This window comes from Mastacembelus armatus, chromosome 1, assembly GCF_900324485.2.
Source record: "Mastacembelus armatus chromosome 1, fMasArm1.2, whole genome shotgun sequence".
NCBI lineage: Eukaryota > Metazoa > Chordata > Actinopteri > Synbranchiformes > Mastacembelidae > Mastacembelus > Mastacembelus armatus.
This window is the reverse complement of record NC_046633.1, coordinates 23982319-24009170: the sequence shown is the minus strand read 5'-3', so window position 1 is coordinate 24009170 and position 26852 is coordinate 23982319. Positions and strand designations below refer to the sequence as shown.

The window sequence follows — 26852 nt, the reverse complement described above, 5'->3', positions numbered from 1 at the left end:
GAAAGAAAGAAAAAAAAACTTTGAATGAATGTTTTTGGGGTTGGGTCAGAAGGCCACATATTGTATATTCTAACTAATAAAATGGATATCCAGGGGAGTACATGCACAAGTTGCTTCTTGCTGGTCCCCTGATGATAAATCAGATCAGCAACTAATTAGCTTTCAGAACATTTAAAATGATTTTATTGTCTTATAAAATGAGCCATTATACGCCGTGTTGGTTAGCGTAATGCTTCCTTGTGTGTGTGCCTTGAGGTTTGAAGGTGGAGCTTCGTGGGGTTCCTTTTGTTTCATTTACAGTTAACCAAACCTTGAACATTCACTTATGAGTCTTTGCATTTGTGCTGTGATGGTTCACTTCACTGACTTTTCTAGTGGAGTTTAAAATGCCTGTGATCCAGTGGCTTGCTTTTCTCTGCACTCTGTTCATCATCCACACTAGATTAGGTAAGTTCTGTTATTGAGGCTGGCAGTCTGAGTTGATCTGCTTTGTTCTTATTCATTGTTAATTGTTTTTAGAGCTTGGAGATTCAGTCTGAAGAAAGTCACAGAGACTGTTTAAACCGACAACACACAGGAACACAATACAAAATGATTACAGCAAAAAATGAAAATATTGAGTTGTCAGTTTTTCTGTAGGTCCAGTTTTTAGTGGTGTCATATTATGGTCCTTTTATTTGGAATTGTCAGGCTAAAGATTTATAAATAACTTTTTTTTTTTTTTTAAGAAAAGGCAGTGAACACATTTTTAGAGAACTCTATGTTAACACAGCAAAAATAAGATGTTTCCATGGTGTAAATTACATAATTCAGCAACTTCAGATTTTTTCTAAATTAGCAGCAACCAGGAAACATGTCTTTTGAAACTTGCAGGAGTTTTTTTCAAAATACAATCTGTTTTCTAAGAGCCAGCTGTGCTCTTTGTAACATATTTATTTTCTTTATGAAGTACACAGTGACATTCAGTTCTTGGAGGCCTATGAAGGAGAATCTGTGGTTCTTCCCTGTGTGACTGAGCAGAGAAGCTCCTCGCCCTTTGGTGTCTACCTGAAGCGCAAGTGGCTGCAGCCCGGTGAGGTGCTGTTTATGTACACCAAGGAGAAGATCACCGTGAACAATAAAGATGACAAAAACCGCATCAGTGTCACTGGAGACCCGAGCAGCCACTGCCTGAATGTGACTATCTCTCAACTCAGGCTTAGGGATACAGATCACTACTATTGTGAGTTTCTTGTGGACAAACCTTCCTCTCAAGATGAACATATACTTGGAAAGACAGAGTTCTTCATCCTAGTAAAACCTGGTGAGATTTTCTTTTTTCATTTCATCCCACACACTTTTCACTTGTCCCCCCACTGGAGGTTACACTTTCCACAGCACAACACACACAACAGCATCAGCACACTAATGCACGGGGGTTGACATTTTGGTGGTTGGTGCCGTTTTTTAAGCACTAGTGCTCTCACTAAGGCATAATCTGTTCTGGTTGCATATTCTATTTTAAATAATGTGGAAACAATGAGGTTCAGTGTGATATCATAGGGAAGCAGTTTATTTGACCATTAGAGGGTGTTTCTGATGAGCACCAGCATAATATTTTCTACAACACCCTCATTATGCTAGGTGGAGATTTTTTTTGTTTTGTTTTTTAGTATAGCATTGAATTTATATTTTAAAATACTGCTGCTGACTGCATTTTGAATGCATATGTATTCAATTACATGCCCAGTCTGCTCTATGTAACTATTTTAAATACTGAACTTAATAAATTAGGAACTCTTCAATAAGTCCCAAAAATATTTTGGTTATTAAAATGACATGGATATTGGTTTTTTCAAAGAAGCAAAGAAACCTCAGATCACTTCCTGACCACAGCTCCTACAGGCTCCATCTCAGTGTTTAGACTTATAGTGCAGTGGTGCCTGCTGTGCATTACAGCAGTATTTTTTCCCTTTCCCCTTTGGAGATGCTCCAGGGCCGGCAAACATAGAGTTGGTAGAGACGTGTGTTGGGGGCTCGGTCGTGTTCCCCTGTCCAGTCCAACATGAGGAAGGCTTGGTTGTAGTGGGTGTGAGTCTAAAGCGACAGAGAGGCCAGTCGCCTGTGGAGGTGTTGTACAACTCAAGGCTTCACCATGCCAGCAGCTCGTCTTTCTCCTCCTCCCAGTTCCCTGTTGAGAGAGTCCAACTGTCCTTGGTGCCCGGCCCTGGCAGCATCACCTACAACCTGACCTTGCAGCAGCTGCAGCCAGAGGACAGTGCCCTGTACAGCTGCCAAATGCTGATACACGGCAGGCCTGACAGCATCACCAGTCTAGGGAGGCGAGTGTTCTTTGTTTCTGTGCAAGGTGGGTCACCTCGCAGCAGGATTTTATCACTAGGAAACTAATGCTCATTTTGATAACTTATGAGAAAAATGTTTTCTTTTTTTCATAACTGTTGTTGTTTGCATATGTGCTAATGTTTCAGTGTTGGTCAGTATCTGTCCATGCCTGATACTAAACAGCTTAGCCATGACTCTTTCTCTTGGACAGAAAAACCTCAGGATGGCAAACCTGTACTTGACTCTTCTACACTTCACTTGCTTTACTTTAACATAGAAGTAATAATAGTCTGTTAAGTGAACATTCTACTAATTTGCCAAAGTCTGGCTGTATTTGTTTTTTTTCTTTAATTAATGATTTAGGTGGCTGAGTGGTTAGCACTGTTGCCTCACAGCAAGAAGGTCGTGGGTTCGCATCCCGGCCTTTCTGTGTGGAGTTTGCATGTTCTCCCTGTGCTTGCGTGGGTTTACTCCGGGTACTCCGGTTTCCTCCCACAGTCCAAAAACATGCATGTTAGGTTGATTGGTGACTCTAAAAATTGCCCGTAGGAGTGAGTGTGAGTGTGTGAGGTTGTCTGTCTTTGTGTGTCTATATGTGGCCCTGCGACAGACTGGTGACCTGTCCAGGGTGTACCCCTGCCTTCCACCCGAGAGAGAGCTGGGATAGGCTCCAGCAGATCCCCGTGACCCTGAGCCAGGAAAAAGCGGGTATAGAAGATGGATGGATGGATGGATGGATTAATGATTTATTTTTAAGTACCAATTTGAATTCTGTGGATTGAGGTGTTAAACATGCAGAAAGTTTTTACAATAGCTTTAAGCATCACCTGTGTTCATGCATGGCTGACTGTTATGTATATTAAAAATGGATGCCATTAATATAAATTTTCATTCATTCAATGCCTGTGTATTACAAATATATATATATATATATATATTTCCTTCCTACTATATATTTTCCTTCCTATATATATATATATATATATATTTAGAAATGTGTGTATATATATATATATATGTTTAGAAATTTATTAAAATCACCAATTTTAGGTCTTACTGGTGCATGCTTAAGCCAAGTGTTTAGAAGTGGATTGATGATTGTTGTCAGATTCATATAAAAAATGTATTTATAGGTTTTAAAATATTTTAGCTATATAAGTCACACAGTTTTATAATATAAGCAAAGTGGTGCCCCATTACCACACATAGAGCCAAAAACTACTAATTCAAGGACAAAAATAACAATTCAATTCAATTCAATTCAATTTTATTTGTATAGCGCCAAATCACAATACAAATCATCTCAAGGCACTTTACAAAAACTAAAACTAAAAACCCAACAATTCCCTTATGAGCAAGCACTTGGCGACAGTAGAGAGGAAAAACTCCCTTTAACGGAAGAAAAAAACCTCCAGCAGAACCGGGCTCAGTTTGGGCGGCCATCTGCCTCGACCGGTTGGGGTGAGTGGATAGAGCAGAGAGAAAAGAACAGCAACAATAAACAACAAATAGACACTGCAAGTTGGTGGGGCCAGTAACTGCACATCAGCGATAAACAGCTCCAGGACCAGGGACACCTGCAGAAGGTACAGAGAGAGAGAGAGAGAGAGAGAGGGAGGGAGAGAGCACAAACTAGGGGAGAGAGAGAGCACAAGGTTAGTAACATTCAATGGTGGAATATACATGAGGTCGGAGAGAAGGGGGAGGGGGGGGGCGGGTAGGGTAGGGGAGCTCAGTGCACCAATGGTCCTTGGGCAGTCTAGGCCTATAGCAGCATAACTAACTAAGGGATGGTTCAGGGTTGCCTGAAGCCAGCCCTAACTATATGCTTTGTCAAAGAGGAAGGTTTTAAGTCTAGCCTTAAAAGTACAGAGAGTGTCTGCCTCCTGAACCCAGGCTGAGAGCTGGTTCCACAGGAGAGGAGCTTGATAGCTAAAGGCTCTGCCTCCCATTCTGCTTTTGAGAACTCTGGGAACCACAAGTAGGCCTGCACTCTGAGAGCGAAGTGGTCTATTGGGATAATATGGTACTATGAGGTCTTTAACAATCTGCATTTTCTTTTTCACTTATCAGAAAAGCAAAACCAGGGATGAAGTAATCACATTAACAGATATTTTCTGTGCAGCAGAAACATGATGTATTTTTTGTCCTCTGTATTGTATGGTGCGTCAGACCAAACAGTTCTAGGGACAGCCCCAGTGTGGAGCTCCCCTGACACTTACATACAATGAGCCTCACATGCTCACTTCTTCCTTCTTTACAATAAAAATGTATTTTTTTTGGAGTAAATACCACATATAAATACCCTGCTGCTCCAGCACACTAAATGTTTATTAATCCGCAGCTGAAAATAGGCCCCATTTGGCACAAGTTACAAAAACCAACCATCACCAGCTATTTTATGAAATTATTTAATCCTTTTAAAGCATAAAACCATATATTGTTACCAGTTTTTAAATATTTTTGTCTTCATTTTGTGTTTAGTGAGAATGTTGAGATTGTGAGGTGGACTATTGGTTTTAGTTTTTCATAGAATTGTCTATAGGTTTTTAACTATAAAAAATATAGACATATATAATTGTGTAGTTGAGTCTTGTGTTTCAGATGTGAAAATGTTGCTGAGCTCATGTCAGCTGATAATGGCTGATTTCCCCTGAGAATAGGAACAATATATTTAAAGTGCAGACTAGAAGTAGGAAGGAAGTTTGGTTCTGTGATTTCTGAAATTCCACTCAATACATCGGATGTGACCTAACTAACTAACCGTTATGTCCTACCTTTATTTGAGGTGTTTCTATGTTAACCACTAACAGTTAGGCCCTGCCTTTGATTGTCAGGTGTTTCTACTTTATGTAGTTACGTCAGTATTAATTTAGTGATTCCCTTAGTGAGTAAGTGTATGAATAGTACAGTAATGCAGGGCAGTAGTCGGATGGTTTCTACAGGGATGTTTGTGTCCTGCAGCAGCAGTGAAGTCAACTCCCCTTATCCTCAATGTTTCTCTCTCTCTACTTCTTCACAGGCAACAACTGTGGCTGCTCCAACTACTCCGTTCTGCTCTATGTCTTGTCCTCTGCTGTGGCCACGCTGCTGCTCGTCCTCATTGGACTTGTGGTGTGTTGTCAAGTGAGTGGAAGTGTAGCTTAGAGTGTGCTGCTGTAATATTGTACAAGAAAAAAAAGGCCAAAATGTAACTGCTATATTGTTTTGAACAGCACCTGTTTCTTGACAGCCTGCCAGAGATCCTGTGCAGCTCACCACAAAACCACAAGAGTTTCGTAAATTGTTGGTGTCAGTTGCCAGCATTTTCCCCCTAAAGTTCACAGAGTCCTCTTTTATTGCTTTGTTTAGTTTTAACAAGTTCATAGTAGCACTAAAATGTGGTGCTTTTATTTTCAAGTAACTGTTAAAGGTCATAGTGACAATTACAAGTTGTTAGAGCTTCCTATAAATGATGCTGCTTCAAGAGAAAATGACAAACTTTGATTTTAACACAGGAAGTGAAGACTGTGTGTGTTCACTCTCTTTGTTCCCTTCACTGATTTGTTTTCCTCCTTTCTCAATGACTGGCAGGCCAAAACACGCCACCGTGTCAACTCTCAACCTCAGGCTCCCATCTATGAAGAGATGGTTGGGGTGCGGCCTCGCAACCAAAAACTGGCCCCTCACCATCTGGAGGAAACTCAGTCTTCTCAATACAGAAACGTCTTAGTAAAGAAATCCTGTTCTGAAAACCATTATGAAAGCCCGAGCGGGGTCCCTTGCCTCAGAACTGAGTCTCATAAATGAAATATCAGAACTGAAGGTCACTGGACTTCATACTGAAGTTTCTTCAATAAATTTGAGGAGTTTAAATTCTCCTCATGCTGTTTTTTTTATTTTTTGCTTTTTAATCTCATAATGGACTGTTGCTAATGTGAAAGAGTGGAAAGAGTGTCTTTGTCAGAATAGATCATGGTATCCTTTTAGAGAGACTGAAATATTGTCCCGGTGTATCAGATATGGTTCTAAAACGGTTTTCATCATACCTGTCGTACAGTAATTTTGTTGTTTCATCAAATATCTTCCTTTTCTAATATAAAGTATGGTGTACCTCAAGGGTCAATTCTCGGCCCACTACTATTTTCTGTTTAGATGCTCTCTCTGGGTGATTTCATCGTATCTCGTTCCATTGCTATGCTCCCTTTTAAGCCCACTGACCACAGCCCACTAAGTTCCCTACTGATGTGTCTGAATGATATTCAAGACTGGATGTCATTTAATTTTCTTCAGTTAAATTAGTTGTTAGTTTATAAGTTAATAAGATTGAAATTCTCATTATTGGCTCTCAAAGTCTTACTGAACAAATAGCACCAGCTATGGGGACTCAATGCCAAAAATCCTCTGCTAGAAACTAGTCAAGTAGTTTGACCTTTGCAAATCATGTCATTAAGCTTGTCCAGTCTTGCCATAGTCATCTCAGAAATATTGCCAAAATTAGATCCATTTTAAACTACAGACACTGAAACAATAATTCATGCCCTTTTTACCTAAGTAGTAAAAACCTTAAACTCCTTTAAATTGTCCAGAACTCAGCTGCAAGACTCTTTTTATTTTTTTCGATATTTTAACCCCATATGCACCTTCATGTTTCATGTGATGCTCCTATAGTTCCAACTGCTCGGCAAGTGTGACAGAGCTTTTCCTGCAATGGTATCAAGACTCCAGAATGAGTTGTCCTTGGAAATTAGACAGACAGAGTCATTGTCTTCTTTTAAGTCTGTTAAAATCATATTTTCTGATTTTATCTGAAATTATTTGTATAGTTTTATGTCTGTGTTTATTTTATCTTGCTTTTATTTTTGAATTTAGACAGCACTTTGGACTTCGTAAGAAAAATGCTGTATAAATAAAGTTATTACTACTTTGTCATACTTTTTAACAGCTTTTATAAATGTTTGCTGCCAGTAGATAAAATATTTCATAACAAAATTTCCCATCTCAATGTTAATATACATATTAATATACTATACAATATTCATATTGATACATTTTCTGTGGTGGCTCCTAGGGAGAAAATGCATAGCAAAACAAGATATGTACTTAAAGTCCGAAAACATTCATGCAATAAGAAAAATACTTTGTGTGGCGATCTCTGGCACAGAGGTTAGCACTGGGGGCCTATGGTTGTTGGGCAGAAGCAGATGTGTCCTCCGGGGAGAGAGATTCGTAATTTAATTAGTAATGTAGCATATTTCTCAAAGGTTTACATTAAACTAAATTTTGTAAGTATTTTAAGTTATATTTTCCAAAAGTATATTAAATTACTGATACAACAAAGTATACTCAAAGGAAATTTTGCGAAGTATATTGAAATGTCAGTACTTAATTAGCAATTTGCATAATTCTTAAATGTTCACTTTAAACATATTTGTAATTTTATTAAGCTATTAGTTATTAGTCATTAGTTATTAAGTTTGGGGGTTTAAGGTAAGGTTAGGATTTAGAGTTAGAGCTAAGACTAGGGTTAGGTTTAGGATTAGGGCTAGAGTTAAGATTAGAGTTAGGTTCAGGGTTAGGGCTTGAAATAGGGTTAGTTCTAGATTTAGGGTTGTGGATTGGGCTAGGGTTAGGTTTAAGGTTAGGGATGGAGTTCAGACTAGAGTTGAGGTTAGGGTTAGTGTTTAGGTAAAGGTTAGGGTTAGCTCTAGCCCTAACCTAAACCCTACCTCTAAACACTAACCCTTAAACCTAACCCCAACACTAACCCATTCACTTCAATGCTTATATCTTTTGACAGTTGGGTCCAATCAAAGTGTTTTTTTCCCTCTGAAGAAGCAGGGAGCAGGTCTTTAATCCATAACTCTATTTTAATTTGGTCCAATTGGTTTTTATTCTCCTGTCCACGGTGTACCCCTGCCTTCCACCCGAAAGAGAGCTGTGATAGGCTCCAGCAGATCTCCGTGGATGGATGGATGGTTTTTATTCTACTTTTAAACATTTTAAATCTTTAGAAAAAAAATCTTATGGTTTTAACTGTTGGTGTTGGATCAAATATATATAATTCACTCTTCAAAGACTTTTAACAACCCACTGAAAAATTCACTGAACATTAGGACAATTGTAGCTCTCAGGCTTTTGGGCCTGGAGGTAGAAAAACCCTCTCCATTTCAGCAATACTACACAATAGGATTCTTCACAGCTTGACTAAGCCACCATTATGGCAGCAAGATAAAATTAACTGCGCTGGACTAAGAAACATCTGTGGCTTGCTTGCTAAACCTGAGGCCTCCATCCTACATCTCCATTTCTGACACACCGGGCCATCATACATTTCCCTACTCACACATACTGCTACAAATATAGGCATACATACTCAACACATACATAAACAAATACATGCACTCACCCATCTACTACTACAACTGCACATACTTCATGGCACGCTAAACATACCTATGACTACAACAGCCCACAGTTCATCTACTAACACACAATCTCCCCCAAAAATAACCACAATGCTAGCTACCATCCTGGAGAGAGTGGAGGAAGAACAGGAATTTCCCCCTCTACCAAAACCCACAGCACCACACAGACTAACTCTTCATTTAGGCCCAAAAACATCACTGATAGAACACGTAATCCAAAACAAAACTTAAGCTCAACCCTAACCCATTCACTTCAATGGGGAAACACATTTTTACTTATATCTTCTAGTTGGAAAGTCTTATTGAAACAGGGGTACCCTAATGCCGAGACAGCTTTTTCATCAGTACCAAGCGGGCCTCTTTCCTTCTGTTCCTGAGATACTGCAAAAATATACCTCAGAAACTGGCAAACAAGGTTACAGACAGACAGGAGGGAGACCAATAGAAAGAACGCTTCCTGGTATGGGGGCATACACCCCATTTTCACATCTCTACAACCTTCCTATCAAAAATTGACAGAGCAAGTTCTCGGCACAGGTACCGAAATTAGTTTTTGCTCTCCTACCCTAACCCAAACTCTAACCCGAAAGTTAAAGCTAACCCCAACACTAACCCATTCATTTCAATGGTGAAACACATTTTTGGTTGTATCTTTTGGTAGGTAAGTCCAATCAAAACAGGTGGGTGGCATGTACCCTAATTCAGGGAGGGCCTTTCCAATGGTACAAAGCACGTCTCTCCAATCTTTTCGTTCACAATAATGATAATGAATGAATCAACCCCCCTCAGTCATAAAAAATTATCATGTTCCTCAAAGCACAGGTCGAGGTGGAAGAGTAGCTACAATCTTCCACTCAAACTTATTAAACTTTCATCCTCAGAACAATTTTAACTCATTTGAGAGCCTCACTCTTAGTCTCTCACATCCAAACTGGAAAACACAAAAACCAGTTCTACTTGTCATTGTGTACCATCCACCTGTCCCTTACTCAGAGTTTTTAACTGAATTCCCTGACTTCCTGTCTGATTAAGTGCTTAGATCAGATAAAGTCATTATAGTGGGAGATTTTAACATTCATGTAGATGTTGAAAATAACAGCCTCAGCATTGCATTTAATTCTATATTAGATTCAATTGGTTTCATTCAAAATGTTAATAAACCCACCCACTGTTTCAATCACACCCTTGATCTTGTTCTGACCTATGGCATCGAAATTGAATATCTAATAGTTTTTCCCCCAAATCCTGTTTTGTCAGATCATTCTTTAATAACTTTTGAATTTAAAATGATGGATCATGCAGCGTTTGGAAGAAAATTCCACTACAGCAGATGTTTATCCGACAACGCTGTTAATAAATTTAAGAAAATGATTCCATCTTTATTTACGTCTATGCCAAGTATAAACATAGTGGAGGGCAGCTGCTTCAATCCCACTCCCTACCAAATTGATCATATTGTTGACAGCGCTGTAACCTCATTGCGTGAAATGCTTGATTCTGTAGCCCCTCTGAAAAAGAAGTTAGTGAATCAGAGAAGACTAGCCCCATGGTATAATTTACATATTCGTAGCTTAAAGCAGGCATCACGAAGGCTGGAAATTCAATTCAATTCAATTCAATTTTATTTGTATAGCGCCAAATCACAATACAAATCATCTCAAGGCACTTTACAAAAACTAAAACTAAAAACCCAACAATTCCCTTATGAGCAAGCACTTGGCGACAGTGGAGAGGAAAAACTCCCTTTAACGGAAGAAAAAAACCTCCAGCAGAACCGGGCTCAGTTTGGGCGGCCATCTGCCTCGACCGGTTGGGGTGAGTGGATAGAGCAGAGAGAAAAGAACAGCAACAATAAACAACAAATAGACACTGCAAGTTGGTGGGACCAGTAACTGCACATCAGCGATAAACAGCTCCAGGACCAGGGACACCTGCAGAAGGTACAGAGAGAGAGAGAGAGAGAGGGAGGGAGAGAGCACAAACTAGGGGAGAGAGAGTGCACACGGTTAGTAACATTCAATGGTGGAATATACATGAGGTGCGAGAGAAGGGGGGGGGGGGGGTAGGGGAGCTCAGTGCACCAATGGTCCTCGGGCAGTCTAGGCCTATAGCAGCATAACTAACTAAGGGATGGTTCAGGGTTGCCTGAAGCCAGCCCTAACTATATGCTTTGTCAAAGAGGAAGGTTTTAAGTCTAGCCTTAAAAGTACAGAGAGTGTCTGCCTCCTGAACCCAGGCTGAGAGCTGGTTCCACAGGAGAGGAGCTTGATAGCTAAAGGCTCTGCCTCCCATTCTGCTTTTGAGAACTCTGGGAACCACAAGTAGGCCTGCACTCTGAGAGCGAAGTGGTCTATTGGGATATTATGGTACTATGAGGTCTTTAAGGTATGAAGGAGCTTGATTATGAAGGGATTTGTATGTGAGAAGAAGGATTTTAAATTCTATTATATATTTTACAGGGAGCCAATGAAGAGAAGCCAATATAGGAGAAATATGATCTCTCTTGCTAGTTCCTGTCAGGACTCTGGCTGCGGCATTCTGGATTAATTGGAGGCTTTTTATTAAGATATTAGGACATCCAGATAGTAATGAGTTACAGTAATCTAGCCTTGAGGAAACAAACGCATGGACTAGTTTTTCTGCATCATTTTGAGACAGGATGTTCCTAATTTTGGAAATGTTGCGCAGGTGAAAGAATGCAGTTCTAGAAATTTGTTTTATGTGTGAGTTAAAGGACATGTCCTGGTCAAAAATAACTCCAAGGTTTTTTACAGTAGTGCTGGAGGCCAGGGCTATGCCATCTAGAGTAGCTATAATTTTAGAAAAGTTATTTCTGAGATTTTTAGGCCCAAATATAATGACTTCTGTTTTCTCCGAGTTTAAAAGTAAAAAGTTACTGGTCATCCAGGCCTTTATGTCAGTTAGACAGGCTTGAAGTCTGGTTAACTGGTTTGTGTTAACAGGTTTAATAGATAGATATAACTGAGTGTCATCCGCATAGCAGTGGTAATTAATAGAGTGCTTCCTAATGATATATCCTAAAGGAAGCATGTACAGGGGAAAGGAAGTGGCGTTCCACAAACTTAGAGGAAATTTTTCTAGCCTGGAAAAACAGTCTACTAACATATAAAAAAGCTCTCCGTAAAGCCAGAACTGCATACTATTCATCACTAATAGAGGAAAATAAGAACAATCCCAGGTTTCTTTTCAGCACTGTAGCCAGGCTGACAAAAAGTCACAGCTCTGTTGAGCCCAGTGTTCCCTTAGCTCTCAGCAGTGATGAATTTATGAGTTTCTTTACAAATAAAATCACAACTATTAGAGATAAAATTCAGCAGATGCTTCCTATACCTGCAATAAATGAATCTTTTACTACAGTAGCTCTTGAATCATCTGTAGGACCTCAGTTATGTTTAGACTGCTTCTCTCCCATAGATCTCTCTGAATTTACATCAGTAGTTGCTTCATCGAAATCATCAACGTGTCTCTTAGACCCCATCCCGACTAGACTGCTTAAAGACACCCTGCCATTAATGAACTCATCTTTATTGGACTTGGTAAATTTATCTCTAGTATCAGGCTACGTACCACAGGCCTTTAAGACTGCAGTAATCAAACCTTTACTCAAAAAGCCTAGTCTTGATCCAGGAGTCTTGGCTAATTATAGACCAATATCCAACCTGCCATTTATTTCTAAAATCCTAGAAAAAGCTGTTGCTAAGCAGCTATCAGACCACTTACACAGGAATGAACTATTTGAAGATTTTCAATCAGGATTTAGAGCACATCATAGTACAGAAACAGCACTGTTGAAAGTTACCAACGATCTTCTCTTAGCCTCAGATAATGGACTTGTTTCAATACTTGTCCTCCTAGACCTTAGTGCAGCATTCGACACCATTGACCACAACATCTTATTACAGAGACTGGAGCATGTGATTGGTATCAGAGGAACAGCGTTAAAGTGGTTCCAATCCTATTATCGGACAGATTCCAGTTTGTTCATGTCCATGATGAACCTTCCACACGAACAAAAGTTAGTTATGGAGTTCCACAAGGCTCCGTGCTAGGACCGATTCTGTTCACCCTGTACATGCTTCCTTTAGGATATGTCATTAGGAAGCACTCTATTAATTACCACTGCTATGCAGATGACACTCAGTTATATCTATCTATTAAACCTGTTAACACAAACCAGTTAACCAGACTTCAAGCCTGTCTAACTGACATAAAGGCCTGGATGACCAGTAACTTTTTACTTTTAAACTCGGAGAAAACAGAAGTTATTATATTTGGGCCAAAAAATCTCAGAAATAACTTTTCTCAAATTATAGCTACTCTAGATGGCATAACCCTGGCCTCTAGCACTACTGTAAAAAACCTTGGAGTTATTTTTGACCAGGACATGTCCTTTAACTCTCACATAAAACAAATCTCTAGAACTGCATTCTTTCACCTGCGCAACATTTCCAAAATTAGGAACATCCTGTCTCAAAATGATGCAGAAAAACTAGTCTATGCATTTGTTACCTCAAGGCTAGATTACTGTAACTCATTACTATCTGGATGTCCCTATATCTCCATAAAAAGCCTCCAATTAATCCAGAATGCCGCAGCCAGAGTCCTGACAGGAACTAGCAAGAGAGATCATATTTCTCCCATATTGGCTTCTCTTCATTGGCTCCCTGTAAAATATAGAATAGAATTTAAAATCTTTCTTCTCACATACAAATCCCTTCATAATCAAGCTCCTTCAAACCTCAAAGACCTCATAGTACCATATTATCCCAATAGACCACTTCGCTCTCAGAGTGCAGGTCTACTTGTGGTTCCCAGAGTTTCCAAAAGCAGAATGGGAGGCAGAGCCTTTAGTTATCAAGCTCCTCTCCTGTGGAACCAGCTCCCAGTCTGGGTTCAGGAGGCAGACACTCTCTGTACTTTTAAGGCTAGACTTAAAACCTTCCTCTTTGACAAAGCGTATAGTTAGGGCTGGCTTCAGGCAACCCTGAACCATCCCTTAGTTATGCTGCTTTAGGCCTAGACTGCCCGAGGACCATTGGTGCACTGAGCTTCCCTACCCTAACCCCACCCCCCCTTTCCCTTCCCCTCCCCTCTCTTCCTCTCCTCCCCCCCTCACATGTATATTCCACCATTGAATCTTACTAACCTTGTGCTCTCTCCCCTAGTTTGTGCTCTCTCCCTCTCTCTCAGTTCTCTCTGTACCTTCTGCAGGTGTCCCTGGTCCTGGAGCTGTATATCGCTGATGTGCAGTTACTGGTCCCACCAACCTGCAGTGTCTATTTGTTGTTTATTGTTGCTGTTCTTTTCTCTCTGCTCTATCCACTCACCCCAACCGGTCGAGGCAGATGGCCGCCCAAACTGAGCCCGGTTCTGCTGGAGGTTTTTTCTTCCATTAAAGGGAGTTTTTCCTCTCCACTGTCACCAAGTGCTTGCTCATAAGGGAATTGTTGGGTTTTTAGTTTTAGTTCTTGTAAAGTGCCTTGAGATGATTTGTATTGTGATTTGGCGCTATACAAATAAAATTGAATTGAATTGAATTAATGAAAATTGTAGTAGAAACACAACATTAACAGGGATAAACTTGAGTCCAAACTGCAATACACAATTGCACTTATACTTCGCATGCATCCAAACAAAATGACTTTGAAATCATTGTGAAACAAACTAGCAATCCAATTAAAAAAAAAGATGACACCCAGTGACAGCCAAGAAAATTTGCAATTTATTAATATAGTCCGAAAGAAGTTCCATATTCCATGGAAACATTTTTTTCCGGTGCATGTCCTTAACAATCACATTCTATTAGGAGAGAAAGAACAACATTAAAAGCCACAACTTTGTATTTCAGTTACAGACATTTTTCCTTAATGTTTTTTTTTTTCCAAAAGTGAAGAGAAAGGCAAAGGCAAAGTATCCCCATTCCCCCACCCACCCTCCTCTTAAAAAAACAGACAGCCTTAAAAGTCATGGGCTTTTTTTTCAGTACAACCCACAGTGCTTTAGCAGAAGGATAAGCGCTCATTGGTTGAGGTTTACACAGCATGGCAACGCAATGTAAAGTTTTGCTAAAACATTAGATGACGGTAACCATGAGAAGGGGGGTGGGGGTGGGGGTGGGGGGTGGGGGGGACAAAAGTAGAGGAAATTTGAGCAAGAGAAAACAAGAACAACCCTACATCAAACCCTGAATCCCAGAGTCTGAGTTGACAAATGCCCCACCCACAGGTAAAACTGTGGGGCTTGAACTCTTCCCTCCCACTTGTGCATAGATCATGATCCTTTAAAAACCAGCTTTATTCCTCCACTTGAACATGTCTCTGAAACCATCTGTTACATGTTAAGAAATCTCTCAGCTATTTAATACCTGTCAAGGGAACATAGAAGGTAACAGACAAGAAATATGTTTGGAAACAAAAAACAAACCAAAAAATTCTTGCACAAATGCTCTTGAAACTTAAAGAACAATGTCAAAGCATACAAATGCATCTTCTGTCTCTGTGACAAACCATTTACCACTATTTAAATGTAAAGCAAATTTCACTTAGATTTCACATGTAAAGCACTTAACTTTTTCAAAGTTGAGTCTCAGCATTATTTGGTAAATATGTAACTTGCTACGAACATTTTTTTGTTTTTTTAAAGAATATTCTGTTGAACTCATAATCTTCAGTGCTTTCTTGGACTTTACTTATTTTCTGTTGCTTTTTCCCCCCCCTTAACCACACAAACATTAAACCTAGAAATGATGGAGTTGGTATCTGGAACCCTGGCCTTCCTGAGACAAAATCCACATCTTTTATGAGTGTGCAAGATAGTGAGCAAACTGCATCGCTTGCAGAAAACATAAAAATCACAACTCAATACATACAGAGATAGTCTGTCGACACGGAAAGAGAATTTAAAAAACTGAAACATGACACAACACTGATCAATCCCAGAGTTCTGAAAGTAGCATAAATCTTCATTTTGCAAGATTTTCATGTCCATATTTGATGGAAGATGTGGATGAAGTTTAATTTTTATATATATCTTTATATAACATTCCTGTTATAAAACTCCTTGAATTTCAGACAAATGAAATGCTTGTAAACGACAGGTGGCTTTTGCAAAACAACAGAAAAGATAGGCACCTCTGAAATGAGTCTTGTAACAAACTCACCTCCCACACTTTATCCCTTTCCATTTTTCCATGAAGTTAACATAGGGATTACTAGTCCTTCTACAGCTATCTATGGCCACAGTTCTTTTTTTTCTCTTTTGTTTTTTTAGATTTTTTTTGTACTTCTTCCTTTTTATTTTTTTCTTCCATTTTTTTGTATAACTGGAACAAAATGGTGCAATACTCAATAATAATCCATGTATTGGATTATTCCACAATAAAAGCCACTATAAGGTAGATAAACTTTTTACAGATAGAATGAAAAAAATCCATTAAGTCCTTGAGTAAACATGTACACATGAATTGTCACCATCTCCCCTCTGTACTTAGACTCGTTTATTTACGATTAGCTGAGTGAGGGGTAGAAGACACTCAGTGCAACGTTAGAAGATTATAACAATGTATATTAGAATAGTTTTTAACAAAATGATGACGAAAAAGACAACATATAACATAATGAGTGGAACAGCAGGCAATGTGCCCTGTACACACACAGTTTCTTACGCACACATTCATACAAACATCTGACTTTCAAGCACACATCTAAAATGAATTCTGCATTTTTTCCCCAAAGATTTTGTATTTGTAATTTAATGCAATACATTTCTGATATTCTCTAAAAAGCCCCCAAGTGTACCTGTCAGATGTAGAGAACAAAAAAGAATTACTGACTTCACATTACGTTATTGGCGCTGCATGATTCAAGTATTTGTGTTCAATATTTTGTTTTGTTTGATATGTTTTGTGATTTTTTTTTTTTTTTTTTTTTTTTTAAATCAACTGGCTATATTTATGCAATAAACCAGGTAATTCAGGTTGGGCCTTTTTAGACAGGTTAATTAACAAATACACATATATACAGTACAAGCACTTCAGAGTACTGTAATATGTCATCAAAACCAGAATGTGCATATCCAACTCAATAGACATAGCTCAGTCAATCAAGTATCAGTTTCTACTTGACCCAAATTTTTTCCTTTGTGTCACTTATTTGCGGGGAAAATGCATATTGCTCATTTTCAGTTGTATTAAACCAAGACCTTTCAAACAAAAATGAAAAGTTTCAGAGGTTACGATCCAAGAAGTCTGAAGAGGTGATACCACACGTCATACTCATGGATTGTATATACATATTCTATATGTATATACAAGTGTGCGTGTGTGTAGTGTATACATATATACTGTTATCTAGAACAGAGCTGTAGAGAGGAGAGCCTCTCGATGCTGGTGCAGCATAGGAAACCCCCTTCACTGTCAGGGTTCTCCAGTTAGTACAGGATGCTGGGAGGTCCTCGGCTATTGGGTCTGTCTGAGCTTGGATCAAGGCAGTTACAGAAACAGGCAATAGTGATTTTTGCGTGTGTGCTGCAGGACTGCAAGTCCTGAAAGGTAGCCTTTTCCCGTTTTCTTGTGTATTTTCTAAAAATTTTTTAAACTTTTTTTTAAAATGTTTTTAAGACTTTGTACCTTTTGAAATGTACCTCATCCCTCCTGCTGAATCAGACTGGGGGGAGTGAGGCTGATACAGTGGGCCCAAGCCATCTGGGTCTGTGGAAATGTACAGTTCAGTGGACCTGCTTTGAGCAGGACACAAACATAAAAACAAGATAAATACAGCATCCACAAAAAGGCACCCCGACCACCAGTCGACTCCTTTAGATGGTGGTAGTAGAGGCTGATGACCGGAGACGTTTCAGCTAGAAGTGCAGAGCTTTAACATATTATAGATCTTTTTTTTTTTTTCATTTAGATTTTTTAACATTTTGTAAGCTTTTTATGTCAAACTTCATAAAAATGATGTTAAAATGCAATTTCATTTTTGGTTTTAAAAAAATATGTACCCGGGATTACCCATCATCAACTGTGCACCGTAGCAAACTTTGAACCCCCAACTGAGTAAAGATTTTCTCCTTTGCATGAGGCATTCCCCACAAGAGCATGAAAAAAAACCCCAAATCAAACGATCTCAGTCATTAAAGGGTGTGATGCTGTCGGCCATTGGTTTGATCCCTCCTGCCCCCCCCCCTGCACCCTCTGCAAAGTTTATCAAAGCTCATCCATACAGAGGTGTGCTCTATCAAGATACAGTATGACAGAGCAAATTTATATTGGCACATTACATTGGCATCTTTACATGCATTAAGTGTCCCCTAAACAGAACTGATAGACCACCTTTAAAAAAAAAAAAAAAAAAAAAGAATCCAATACAAGCCTTTCCCTTCCAATTAGGATCAAGATCGAGGCATGAGGTCTGTACATATTGCTGCACAGATGGCCTTTTAATTTCAGACTTCGCTCTCACAGTAGAACAACAGATATGGAGAGCTGCATCTCATACTTGGTATCATCAACTCCCCTACCCTGAGATCAAGCTGGACAGAAGTGTCTTCAGCGCACAGAGAAAGGCCGACCTTTGATGAAGTGTTCGGACTTCAGCATACGACAGTGTTCTGCAGGCTTAGCCTGACTTTACAGAAAAGGCGGCCATTCTGAAGTGCTGACAGGAGCGAACCGGGGACAAATGTTGGGGTTTGCCAAGCCCTGGGAGGAGTGCTCATTCCCATGTCAGGGTTGGCATACTGTAAAGGGCCCCAGCCTCTAGTCTTTTGCATAGAAACAGATACGAGGGCCTGTTGGTGCCTGGTCAGGGGAGGGCTACTGGGTCCAGTTGAGGAGGAGGAGGAGGAGGAGGAGAAGGTTCTAGCGTAGCAGCTAAAAAAAAAAGGGCAAGGGGGGACAGCCTGTGAGCAGGCAGAGCAGCTTGGCACGACAAACACTCACACCCCGTCTGAGACACTCTGCTTTTACACATCTCAAAAGACTACCTGGAAGTACTACAGAATACTGTCAAACACAAGAGCATGATCAATTCAAAACAATCAATAATGGTCTGTAGTATCGATCCTCGTTTTGCATTCAATACACAGGGTGAACATACAGAGGCACCTTTGACCAAAGTGTTTCTGCATATAAACAGTGAAGGGCTAGTTCAGCAGCCAGTATTTTGTAGACCACTGCATGTAGACAAAAATAACAACAGAACACACTGGAAAAAACAAAGTCAAATGATCTTTACAAAAACGTACACTGGCAAAAATTCCAGAAATATGACTATAACATCTTCCAGCTAAAGTGATCTTTGTGTCAAAAAACTGGGGGAGAGGGCTGGACGACAGCAGGGTCGAGTGGTGGCGGGCCCTCAACTGAAATGCCGAGTTTGGCGACGAGCCGTGATTTGCCAGTCTTGGACGAGCCGCTTTCTTGCCAGACTGAGGGAGGTTCAAGCGGAGCCCAGGGGGAAGTGCTGCACTATGGGACTGCCGCTCAACACCCAGAGGACCACAGCACAGAGGCACTCAGTGGACGCTCCCTCTCCCCACCGCACTCTGACTCGCTCACAGACCGACTGGCTGACTGGCCAGCGGGTATCGGAGACAGCTGACGTTACAAGCCTGTTGCCTCTGAACAGAAGAAGGCTAAACATTTGGAGTAACAGTGATATTTACTTTGATATAGTTCAAAGAAGAAAAATAAAATCATAGACTGCAGGTTTTCTCCCTCAAAAGTCCAATAGTACATTTCAGTTTTGTTTCTCTTCATCCTGCTACCAGAGGAACGGCAGAGACGTTTCCAAGGAATAGATACAGTACATAAAAGAGCTTTTTTTGTATTTTTTGAGGTTTTTGATGCTCCTTTTTGATTTATTGGATTGCAGTTGAAGCGATTTGCTTGTCATAAGTGCTATGATAAATCCCTTTGAATTTATAAAAGTCTTAGTATCTTCTGTTTGTACAGTACCAAACGCAAGAAACACTCGTAGGTTTACTGCATTAGGAGAAACCCCTCTTATTTGGTTTTGTGCCAGATACCCAGAGCCATCCGATCCCACTGTGGATTCAGTCTCTGTTGGGTGTGGCTGTGGCACGCAGAGAGGAAGTGTGCATTGTTGCGTGCCCGGTTTCATTCCTTAGTACAGTTTGCTGCATGCACAGTTCAACAGCTGCTTCTTCCTCTTTGCAGAGTTTTCCCAACAGTTTCAGAGGGACTGGCAGTCTGGGGGTAATCCAAGTTTTTAAAAGGGGTAAAGTTTTTGAAGTTCCAGTCTTTTGCTGCGATCAGCAACAAGAAAAACAAAAAAAAGAAAAGGGAAACCAGCTCCGGTGTGGACGGAAGAAAGATCTATGGTGTGTATTGCACAATGTAACGGTCACATAAAGATGAAATTGTTTTTTTTTTTGTTTTTTTTTTTGTATGCTGAAAACTGGCTGACCATACAGGCCGCTGGGCTTCATAGCAAATCAGAAAATTCAACAGAGCAAATGTAAGCAACTGGGCTCCAAGTTGAAGGGTAATGATTAGGTGCCACCTGACACACAGTCATGTATGGAAACAGCGACGCAGCAAGGTTGACAATCTTCTCTCAGCTTATATCTTGTGATAAAAAAAAATAACTTGGATCTAAGCCTATTAATAAAGAAAATTTAACAGCTGTGTCATTCCCTTTGAGGAAACAAATAAAACAAATGAAGCTGATGATTGGTAGGGCCAGACATGTGGCCAGGCCTTCTCACTGCCCGGTGACAGAGTTGGTCGCCAGCCATGTCCTGTACCACTTGCTGGCTCAGAGATGAATTTGTGCAAGATTTCAGCTATTTCTTCAGTTCCAAAACAAACTAAAAAAGGCGGCTTGGGAAGGACCTGGGCCAGAGAGCACTTAAGGCTAATTTTAGTGCTGAAAAACAAACATTAACATAACCAGTAAAGGTCTTTGAACCACATCATTGGCCATGGACACGCTGGGAATGGTCATTTTAAGTCTTATTTTGGGATAACTTTTTTTGGAGGGGAAAGGAAAGTCTCGGATGGCAGCTTTGATTGCTTCTCCTACGAACACTTCACACACACAATGTCTTGTATACTTACGGAAACACTAAAAACACAAAGATTTCTTTGTGTGTCTCATTTCAGTCTGTATTGTATGATGCATTTCAAAAATATGAAAAGAAAAAATGCCTTTTTCTACAAAAAAGGTAAACCAAATCAAAATTAGGACAAAAGTAAAACAGAAGGACTGGAGTCAGCAGTCTGCGTGGTGGGGACTCTGGCCTTCTGATTCACGATTCACAGTTCAAATTGATACTGATTATCGCCACATGATTTGTTTGGGTTTTGCTCCTGTTCATACTGAATTTTTTTTGTATTTTTTCCCACCCCACCCTCCACTGATGGCTTACATGACAGGGTGGTGGGCTGGCTGGTTAGTGTGTAGTGGCATCATCCTACATGGACTCTCCACTCAGCAGATCTCCGGGCAGCAGGGTGTTAATGGGGGTGGGGCTCCCGATCACACGGGCGTCCTCTCCGCTCGGTGGCCCCCACAGACTAGAGTACTGGGGCACCCCACTCCACAGCATGTCGCTTCCGCTGGCCTTTCCTCCACCACCACCACTCCACTGGCCAATTGTGTGGGACTGTGCCGCCCCGCCCATGCGGTTTTGATTGGTTCCCGGGTTGGCCTGCCAGCTAGTGGTGTTTGCCCCTAGCGACTGGCCTTGTGCAAAGAAGCGGTTCACCTCCTCCTCGCCAGCAAACTCTGCCAGGATGGTGGTGTTTCCAAGCACACACCTTAGAGAAGACAGAGGAGGAAATTATTGGTCACACAATAAAAAGTCAACCACAAACTTAGCAACGTAAGAGTGTTAATCTCTGTGTAAACACTGACACACTCCAAGCAGATGCTAGTATTTATTTAGGGCTTGATGGTGCTTGCGTGCTCAGCTGCAGCCACATTTCATGCTGGTGAAAATAAAAAGTGGGTCATATGTCTTGCATTTTGTTCCCTTTTCTACTAGTGGGAGTAGGTTTCATCACTAACAAAACAAAATGAGGGACACATCAAATAAAACAGGCCCGTGAACTGGCTCTACACTGGTGTTTCATTTTCATAAGAACTGCCACTAATATTGCAGTACAGCTGACTACAGCATGACTGCCCCGCCAGCCTACATGTGACTGTCCAGATACACAAATACACTCTTCTTTCAAAAAGCTGTTCCCAACATGGGGAAACACTGGTGAATAATCAGGAACACTGGGGTTTCCCCTCAGTGTTATCCCTCATATTTTCTTTTTCTCTTAAAGCTGCTTTTTAAAATAAGGAAGGCAGAAGAAAAAAGAACAAAAAGAAAAAAACTAATTTCAGTTTTCTAAGCCTGCTATGACTACGAGAGACACTGCTGAGGCTTACATGTGCAGAGACTTCTGGGCTTTGGCGGCCTCGTCCTTGGAACTATAGCGCACCACGGCGTTCCCCTGGGTGAGGTTGAGGTGGAATGTGATCAGGGGTCCATGCTGCATGCACAGGGTCCGCAGAGTTGAACCATCAATCTGGAGCGCAGATAAAAACACAAGTGAGAAATAAATTAAAACCACTAGTTTATTCATCTATTGTAAATTTCTATTTCATATTTATTGTCACTGTCCACCCTATAGTGCAATCACTACAATTAAATAAATACAATGCAAGTCTATCACAGTAAACTAAAAGCACAAAATCATATTTGTTATTTTGGGTAGTAGAGTAGATTTTTATTTTAAGACTTGGCATGAATGCATTAGGAAATCTATCTTTGGATTACTAATGTTCACATGCTACCTTTAGTCATTACATAATGTGACTTCAATTGAGCGAGACACAGCAGCACAGGGTACGTACTTGTGGGGTGAGATTTCGCAGCACCAGCCAGCTGCTGGCCCTGCTGGAGCTGTCAGTGCTCCAGGTGGTTCCCTCTGTAAAATAAAGACATAATCAAAGATATCATTAGCATCAAGTATTTTAATGGGGAAAAGGTAATATTGAAGTGATTTTATTACTACAAGATATTCTGCTTACATTTGGCTCACTGTTAAAATTAAAAGCAAGCAATGGGCAAAAGAAACCTGTAAAACTATCTCCCAAACTGAAACACAGTTTGCAACATATTTTAAGTGACAGTATGCAGATGCCAAAAAAACCCCAAAACATGATGGTTTTTAAACACATTATCAGTTACAAAAGCTCTATGCGCTGAAAATGTGACGCCTTCCACCAAGTGGTTTTTTTTTTTTTTTTACACATTCTCAGCTTCGTGACCGAAAACACTGTTCGCTTCTCGGTTTGCACGAATGTGGACATGTCATGTCAAAACAAGGTCATGTATGTCAAGTTTAAATGTGGCTGCTTTCAGAGCCAGTAAACCTCAAGATGTCAGTTTAGCAGGGTGCGTTCGAGCAGCATTTACAAAGTGAGTGCTAAGAGCACACAACCGCAGCTGTGAGCTATGCCACACCTATTGCATCCTCTGTCACATCTGTGCTTGCTGGTTGTGGTCGACATTATGGAGACAGTGACATCTGGGATTTTGCTTTAGTGAAAGTTGCCAATTCAAGATTTACTGAAATATCTTCAGTTACTACACATGTGGCAGATGAGAATACAGCAATTTCAGGAAAAAAACAAACAGGTTTTTTGTTTCTTCAAAACCTAATGAACATATATTGTAACTGGTTAGAAAAAGCTATTTTAGGAAATCTTGTCCATCTTAGGAGAAAAAACGACTGAGATCACTTCCACTCACTTATGTGCAGTGCTTGTAACAGAATTCAGATAAGGGCTTTATGATTCAGAGAAAAGTGCTCACCAGAGGAGTAGGAGCCACTCCAGCCTTGGGCCAGGCCCAGCGAGTTTCCACCCCAGGTGGAGGAGTGCTTGGTATTGGTGAGACCTGGTGGGGGTCTAGAAGGAGCTGTGGTGCTGCGTGGCCCCTGGGGCACTTTCCACAGCTCATGGGAGAGAGAGGCCGGGGTTTGGGAGATGGGCCCTGGGGACCAGGTGGACTTCATGTCAGACAGTTTACCTTTATAGTACATGGAGAGAAGATGGGGAGACAGGATGGTTGAGAGAACAGCGAATCACAGAAAAGGATGTGAGGACAGAATAAGATGGAGTAGTAAATGTCAAAAAGGAACATGTCAAACAGCAGTGCAAACCACTAACCACATGACAATCAGAAGTTAAATCTTGATACATTTTTTTTCTGAAGCACAAAAAACAGGGTGTGCCATGACTAGCTGGAGGGAAGCTTGTTTTTTTGTGGGTTAGGTCAAAGAGGCACAGATGGTTGACACTGATGTTGCTATCACAGTGTCAGTAAAGGTGCTCTCTGTTTAGGTGGGACTGGAATACAAAGGGTCGTAAAAACAGGACAGAGGGTGAGTAGGTGTGAGTAAAGAACATAAGACAGTCTTGTACTGCTATATTTAAGGCTATGGGAGCCCCCATGTGGCTGGGGAGAGGTTTAGAGATCCACACATGGAGGGCAGACACTGTGGATGTGTACCTGAGGTACCTCCATCAGAGGAGAAAGAGCTAGAGTAGCCACTGAATGGCCAGTCACTGCTGGGTGGAGGCAGTGGAGGCCATTCTGAAGTGGAAGAGCTGGGGAAGTGGCTAAATGTGGTTGCAGAGTAATAGTGTTGCAAAGGCAAAGGAAAAAAAAAGAATTCTTATATTTTTGGTGTTAGAAATGAAATTACTCCAGTATGTTAACCCTCTGGGGTCGACGCACGCACCGGCGCGTTTTGACGCATCTTTTCCTGATAAGGCCGAAACAAACTTAAATTACTCCGTCAATTCTGATCGTACAGATAAAAGAAGTATATCATTCAAATCTGTAAAGGGTCTAGTTTTAGTGGTATACCATCATAATAACAACAAAACGTGGTGCTTTTTTTAAATAAAGAAAGCCGACAGGGTGCGCTCTCGGACTTTTCTGTCTCTGCCATTTCTCTTCACAGACGCGTAAATAAAACAACCAGAATCTCAGCGAATACTTGGCTCATAAAAATAAGAATTATATGGCTAGAAAGCTTGAAATGTTTTCTTTTGAGTGAAACAATTCAAGTCAAAAACAAATCATCACTTTTTATTTAATCCGTATGAACGTAAGGAGAAGTCCGTTTTTTCCTGTCTCACCTCATTACAGGTAATGAGGTCCCGCCTTGTACACTGTCCACTGTTAACATGTAAATAATCTCAGGTGAACCAGGTAAATATGTGCACGCCCCCGAGAAATGACACAAAATATCAAACTTCATCATAGAATTTACTCACTTTTTCTGCGCGTTTCAATGATAGAGCGTCACGGACATGATGAAGCGCTTCTTGTATTCCACACAGAGACAAATAGTTTAGCTTGTCCTCAGAGTAAAAACACTGATTTTAACTCAAATGAGGATCGTTTGGCTCCTCATTGTTTTGTATTGTACAGCACTAATCCGTCCCATCTACATTGACTGAAAGGCTCATTATGCGCGCCTTTGTCTGGTCGTTCAGTGCGTCTTTTGTGTTCTCAGGTAAATCACATGACTATTCATCCTCAGACACACCCTCTTGCATATGGCCTTTCTGGACAAAAAGTGTCTTAGAAAATTTAAATCAGTGTATTGTTTACTGTGAATGTGTGAACAAGATGACATTCACAGCACTCTGAAGTAAACACTTTAGCCTACAACATGCAGGTCTCCAAAGTCTTGTGAACCAATGTTCTGTTTGTGTTTTATGGTCTTATTTCAGTGAGTAAAAAATTGTAGTTTTTCACTAACCATGCATAAACACTTGTTTTCTCAAAAACACAATCATGTATAAACTCGCTGCTCACATATTATTGTAGCCAATTTTGTGCTGATTACAGTGTTATTAGACTTTAGACATTAATATGTTTAAAAGACACTGAAAAAAGCACAAATGTCAGGACATGTCAAAATTTGTCCAGGCCCCAAAAACCCCCTCAGACCCCAGAGGGTTAAAAATAAATATATATTATATATATTGGTTCAAGGTTGTTTTTGTCTGTGGCTTGTTTTTCTGTGCTTGACGCTTGCGCAGTAGGAAGAGAATTACCTGTTTTGGTGTTTTAATACACATGTACGTAAACAGGCAGAAACACCTAGCGGTAGTATAGGTGCATGTAGTTTTGGAATGAAAACACTTTTTGAATGTGCCAGGCTTAATGTAGATGTATTTTCAAACTGATGTTTGAGACCTTGCTTCTGCTCATACCTCCATTCCTGTCCCGCAGCAGGTATCGGTTGACGTCGTGAATGTTGGTGTTGATGGTGGGACCACTGGGGACGCTGCCAGGGGTCATGTTGGGGTCATTCTCAGGGTCAATGTTCTGAAGACCCTTCCATGGCACACCTGGGCAGAACTCTAAAGGGAGACAAGATTGAAGATTAAAAGAACAAGATCAGATGTTAAGGAACTGCCATCACATGACTTCCTCACAGTTGAAACAATTCACACCACAGCTTTCTTCATAATTATTCTTGATGATGATGCAATCGCTGCAGAAACTATTAAATTACTCAGTTCCTGTTTTTAAGTACCTCTTTTTGTAGTGCGTAAATGCTCCTTTTCAGTCAATGCTTAGAGTTTAATGCTCAACTCCCACCCCTCTTAGGATACTTAGAAGCTATAAAACTATAAAACATGATGTAACTGTGTGGAAGACTAAAGAAAGATTCAGAAAAAGACTACATGATGACAAAAATGACCAGCTTTAACATTTTATCCTCACCTGGGGGCCAGTTAATGTTGGTCCCATTGGAGATTTTTTCATTGGGGCTCTTGCCCTGGCCCCAGCTGTCTGGTGGCACCAGGGGGCTGGTGGGGGACTCAGAACTGGATATTAGATTGTAAGGGCTGTATGAGTCCTCCAGCTGGGGAGGCTTCCCAGGGGGGCCCAGGGTAGAGGCAGCAGATATGGCACCTGACATATACAAGCACCAATAAGAGACCAGATTGAATTTAGTGTAACCAAACTATGGTGTAAAATTCACACACAACACACAGTTCCTTTTTCAGTCAGTTTATAGAAATTTTGTTGTATGACTCACTTCTATTT

At 40.5% G+C, this 26852-nt stretch overlaps 2 protein-coding genes across 5 annotated transcripts in view; one reads left to right on the top strand and one right to left on the bottom strand.

Moving 5' to 3' along the window:
• The first annotated feature begins 211 nt into the window (after positions 1 to 211).
• cd7al (cd7 antigen-like) lies at positions 212 to 6196 on the top strand. Of its 2 annotated transcripts, none has more exons than XM_026302604.2 (5): positions 212 to 447; positions 950 to 1303; positions 1976 to 2347; positions 5345 to 5448; positions 5896 to 6196. In XM_026302604.2, the coding sequence occupies exons 1-5, from the start codon at positions 387 to 389 to the stop codon at positions 6109 to 6111; spliced, it is 1107 nt and encodes a 368-aa protein (XP_026158389.1). In that variant the 5' UTR covers positions 212 to 386; the 3' UTR covers positions 6112 to 6196. The 2 variants fall into 2 exon arrangements, with proteins under 2 accessions (XP_026158389.1, XP_026158388.1); XM_026302603.2 differs by having other exon boundaries at positions 223 to 447; positions 1967 to 2347.
• A 10461-nt stretch (positions 6197 to 16657) lies between these two features.
• tnrc6c2 (trinucleotide repeat containing adaptor 6C2) overlaps positions 16658 to 26852 on the bottom strand; it is a 54510-nt gene continuing 44315 nt past the window's right edge. For all 3 annotated transcript variants that reach the window (XM_026303642.1, XM_026303643.1, XM_026303644.1), the window contains 6 exons: positions 26526 to 26717; positions 26009 to 26158; positions 23589 to 23804; positions 22625 to 22698; positions 22157 to 22296; positions 16658 to 21534 (listed from right to left, as the gene is read on the bottom strand). In XM_026303642.1, coding sequence (XP_026159427.1) covers positions 21189 to 21534; positions 22157 to 22296; positions 22625 to 22698; positions 23589 to 23804; positions 26009 to 26158; positions 26526 to 26717 — 1118 coding nt within the window. In that variant the 3' untranslated portion in view covers positions 16658 to 21188. The remainder of the gene's footprint in view (positions 21535 to 22156; positions 22297 to 22624; positions 22699 to 23588; positions 23805 to 26008; positions 26159 to 26525; positions 26718 to 26852) is intronic.

What these genes read in the sequence shown, in the direction of transcription:
- cd7al (XM_026302603.2), top strand. Translation starts at nt 387, where the DNA reads ATGCCTGTGATCCAGTGGCTTGCTTTTCTCTGCACTCTGTTCATCATC. An exon ending in CATCATCCACACTAGATTAG is followed by an intron (nt 448 to 949) that starts GTAAGTTCTGTT and finishes TTCTTTATGAAG; the next exon opens with TACACAGTGACATTCAGTTC. An exon ending in GACTTGTGGTGTGTTGTCAA is followed by an intron (nt 5,449 to 5,895) that starts GTGAGTGGAAGT and finishes AATGACTGGCAG; the next exon opens with GCCAAAACACGCCACCGTGT.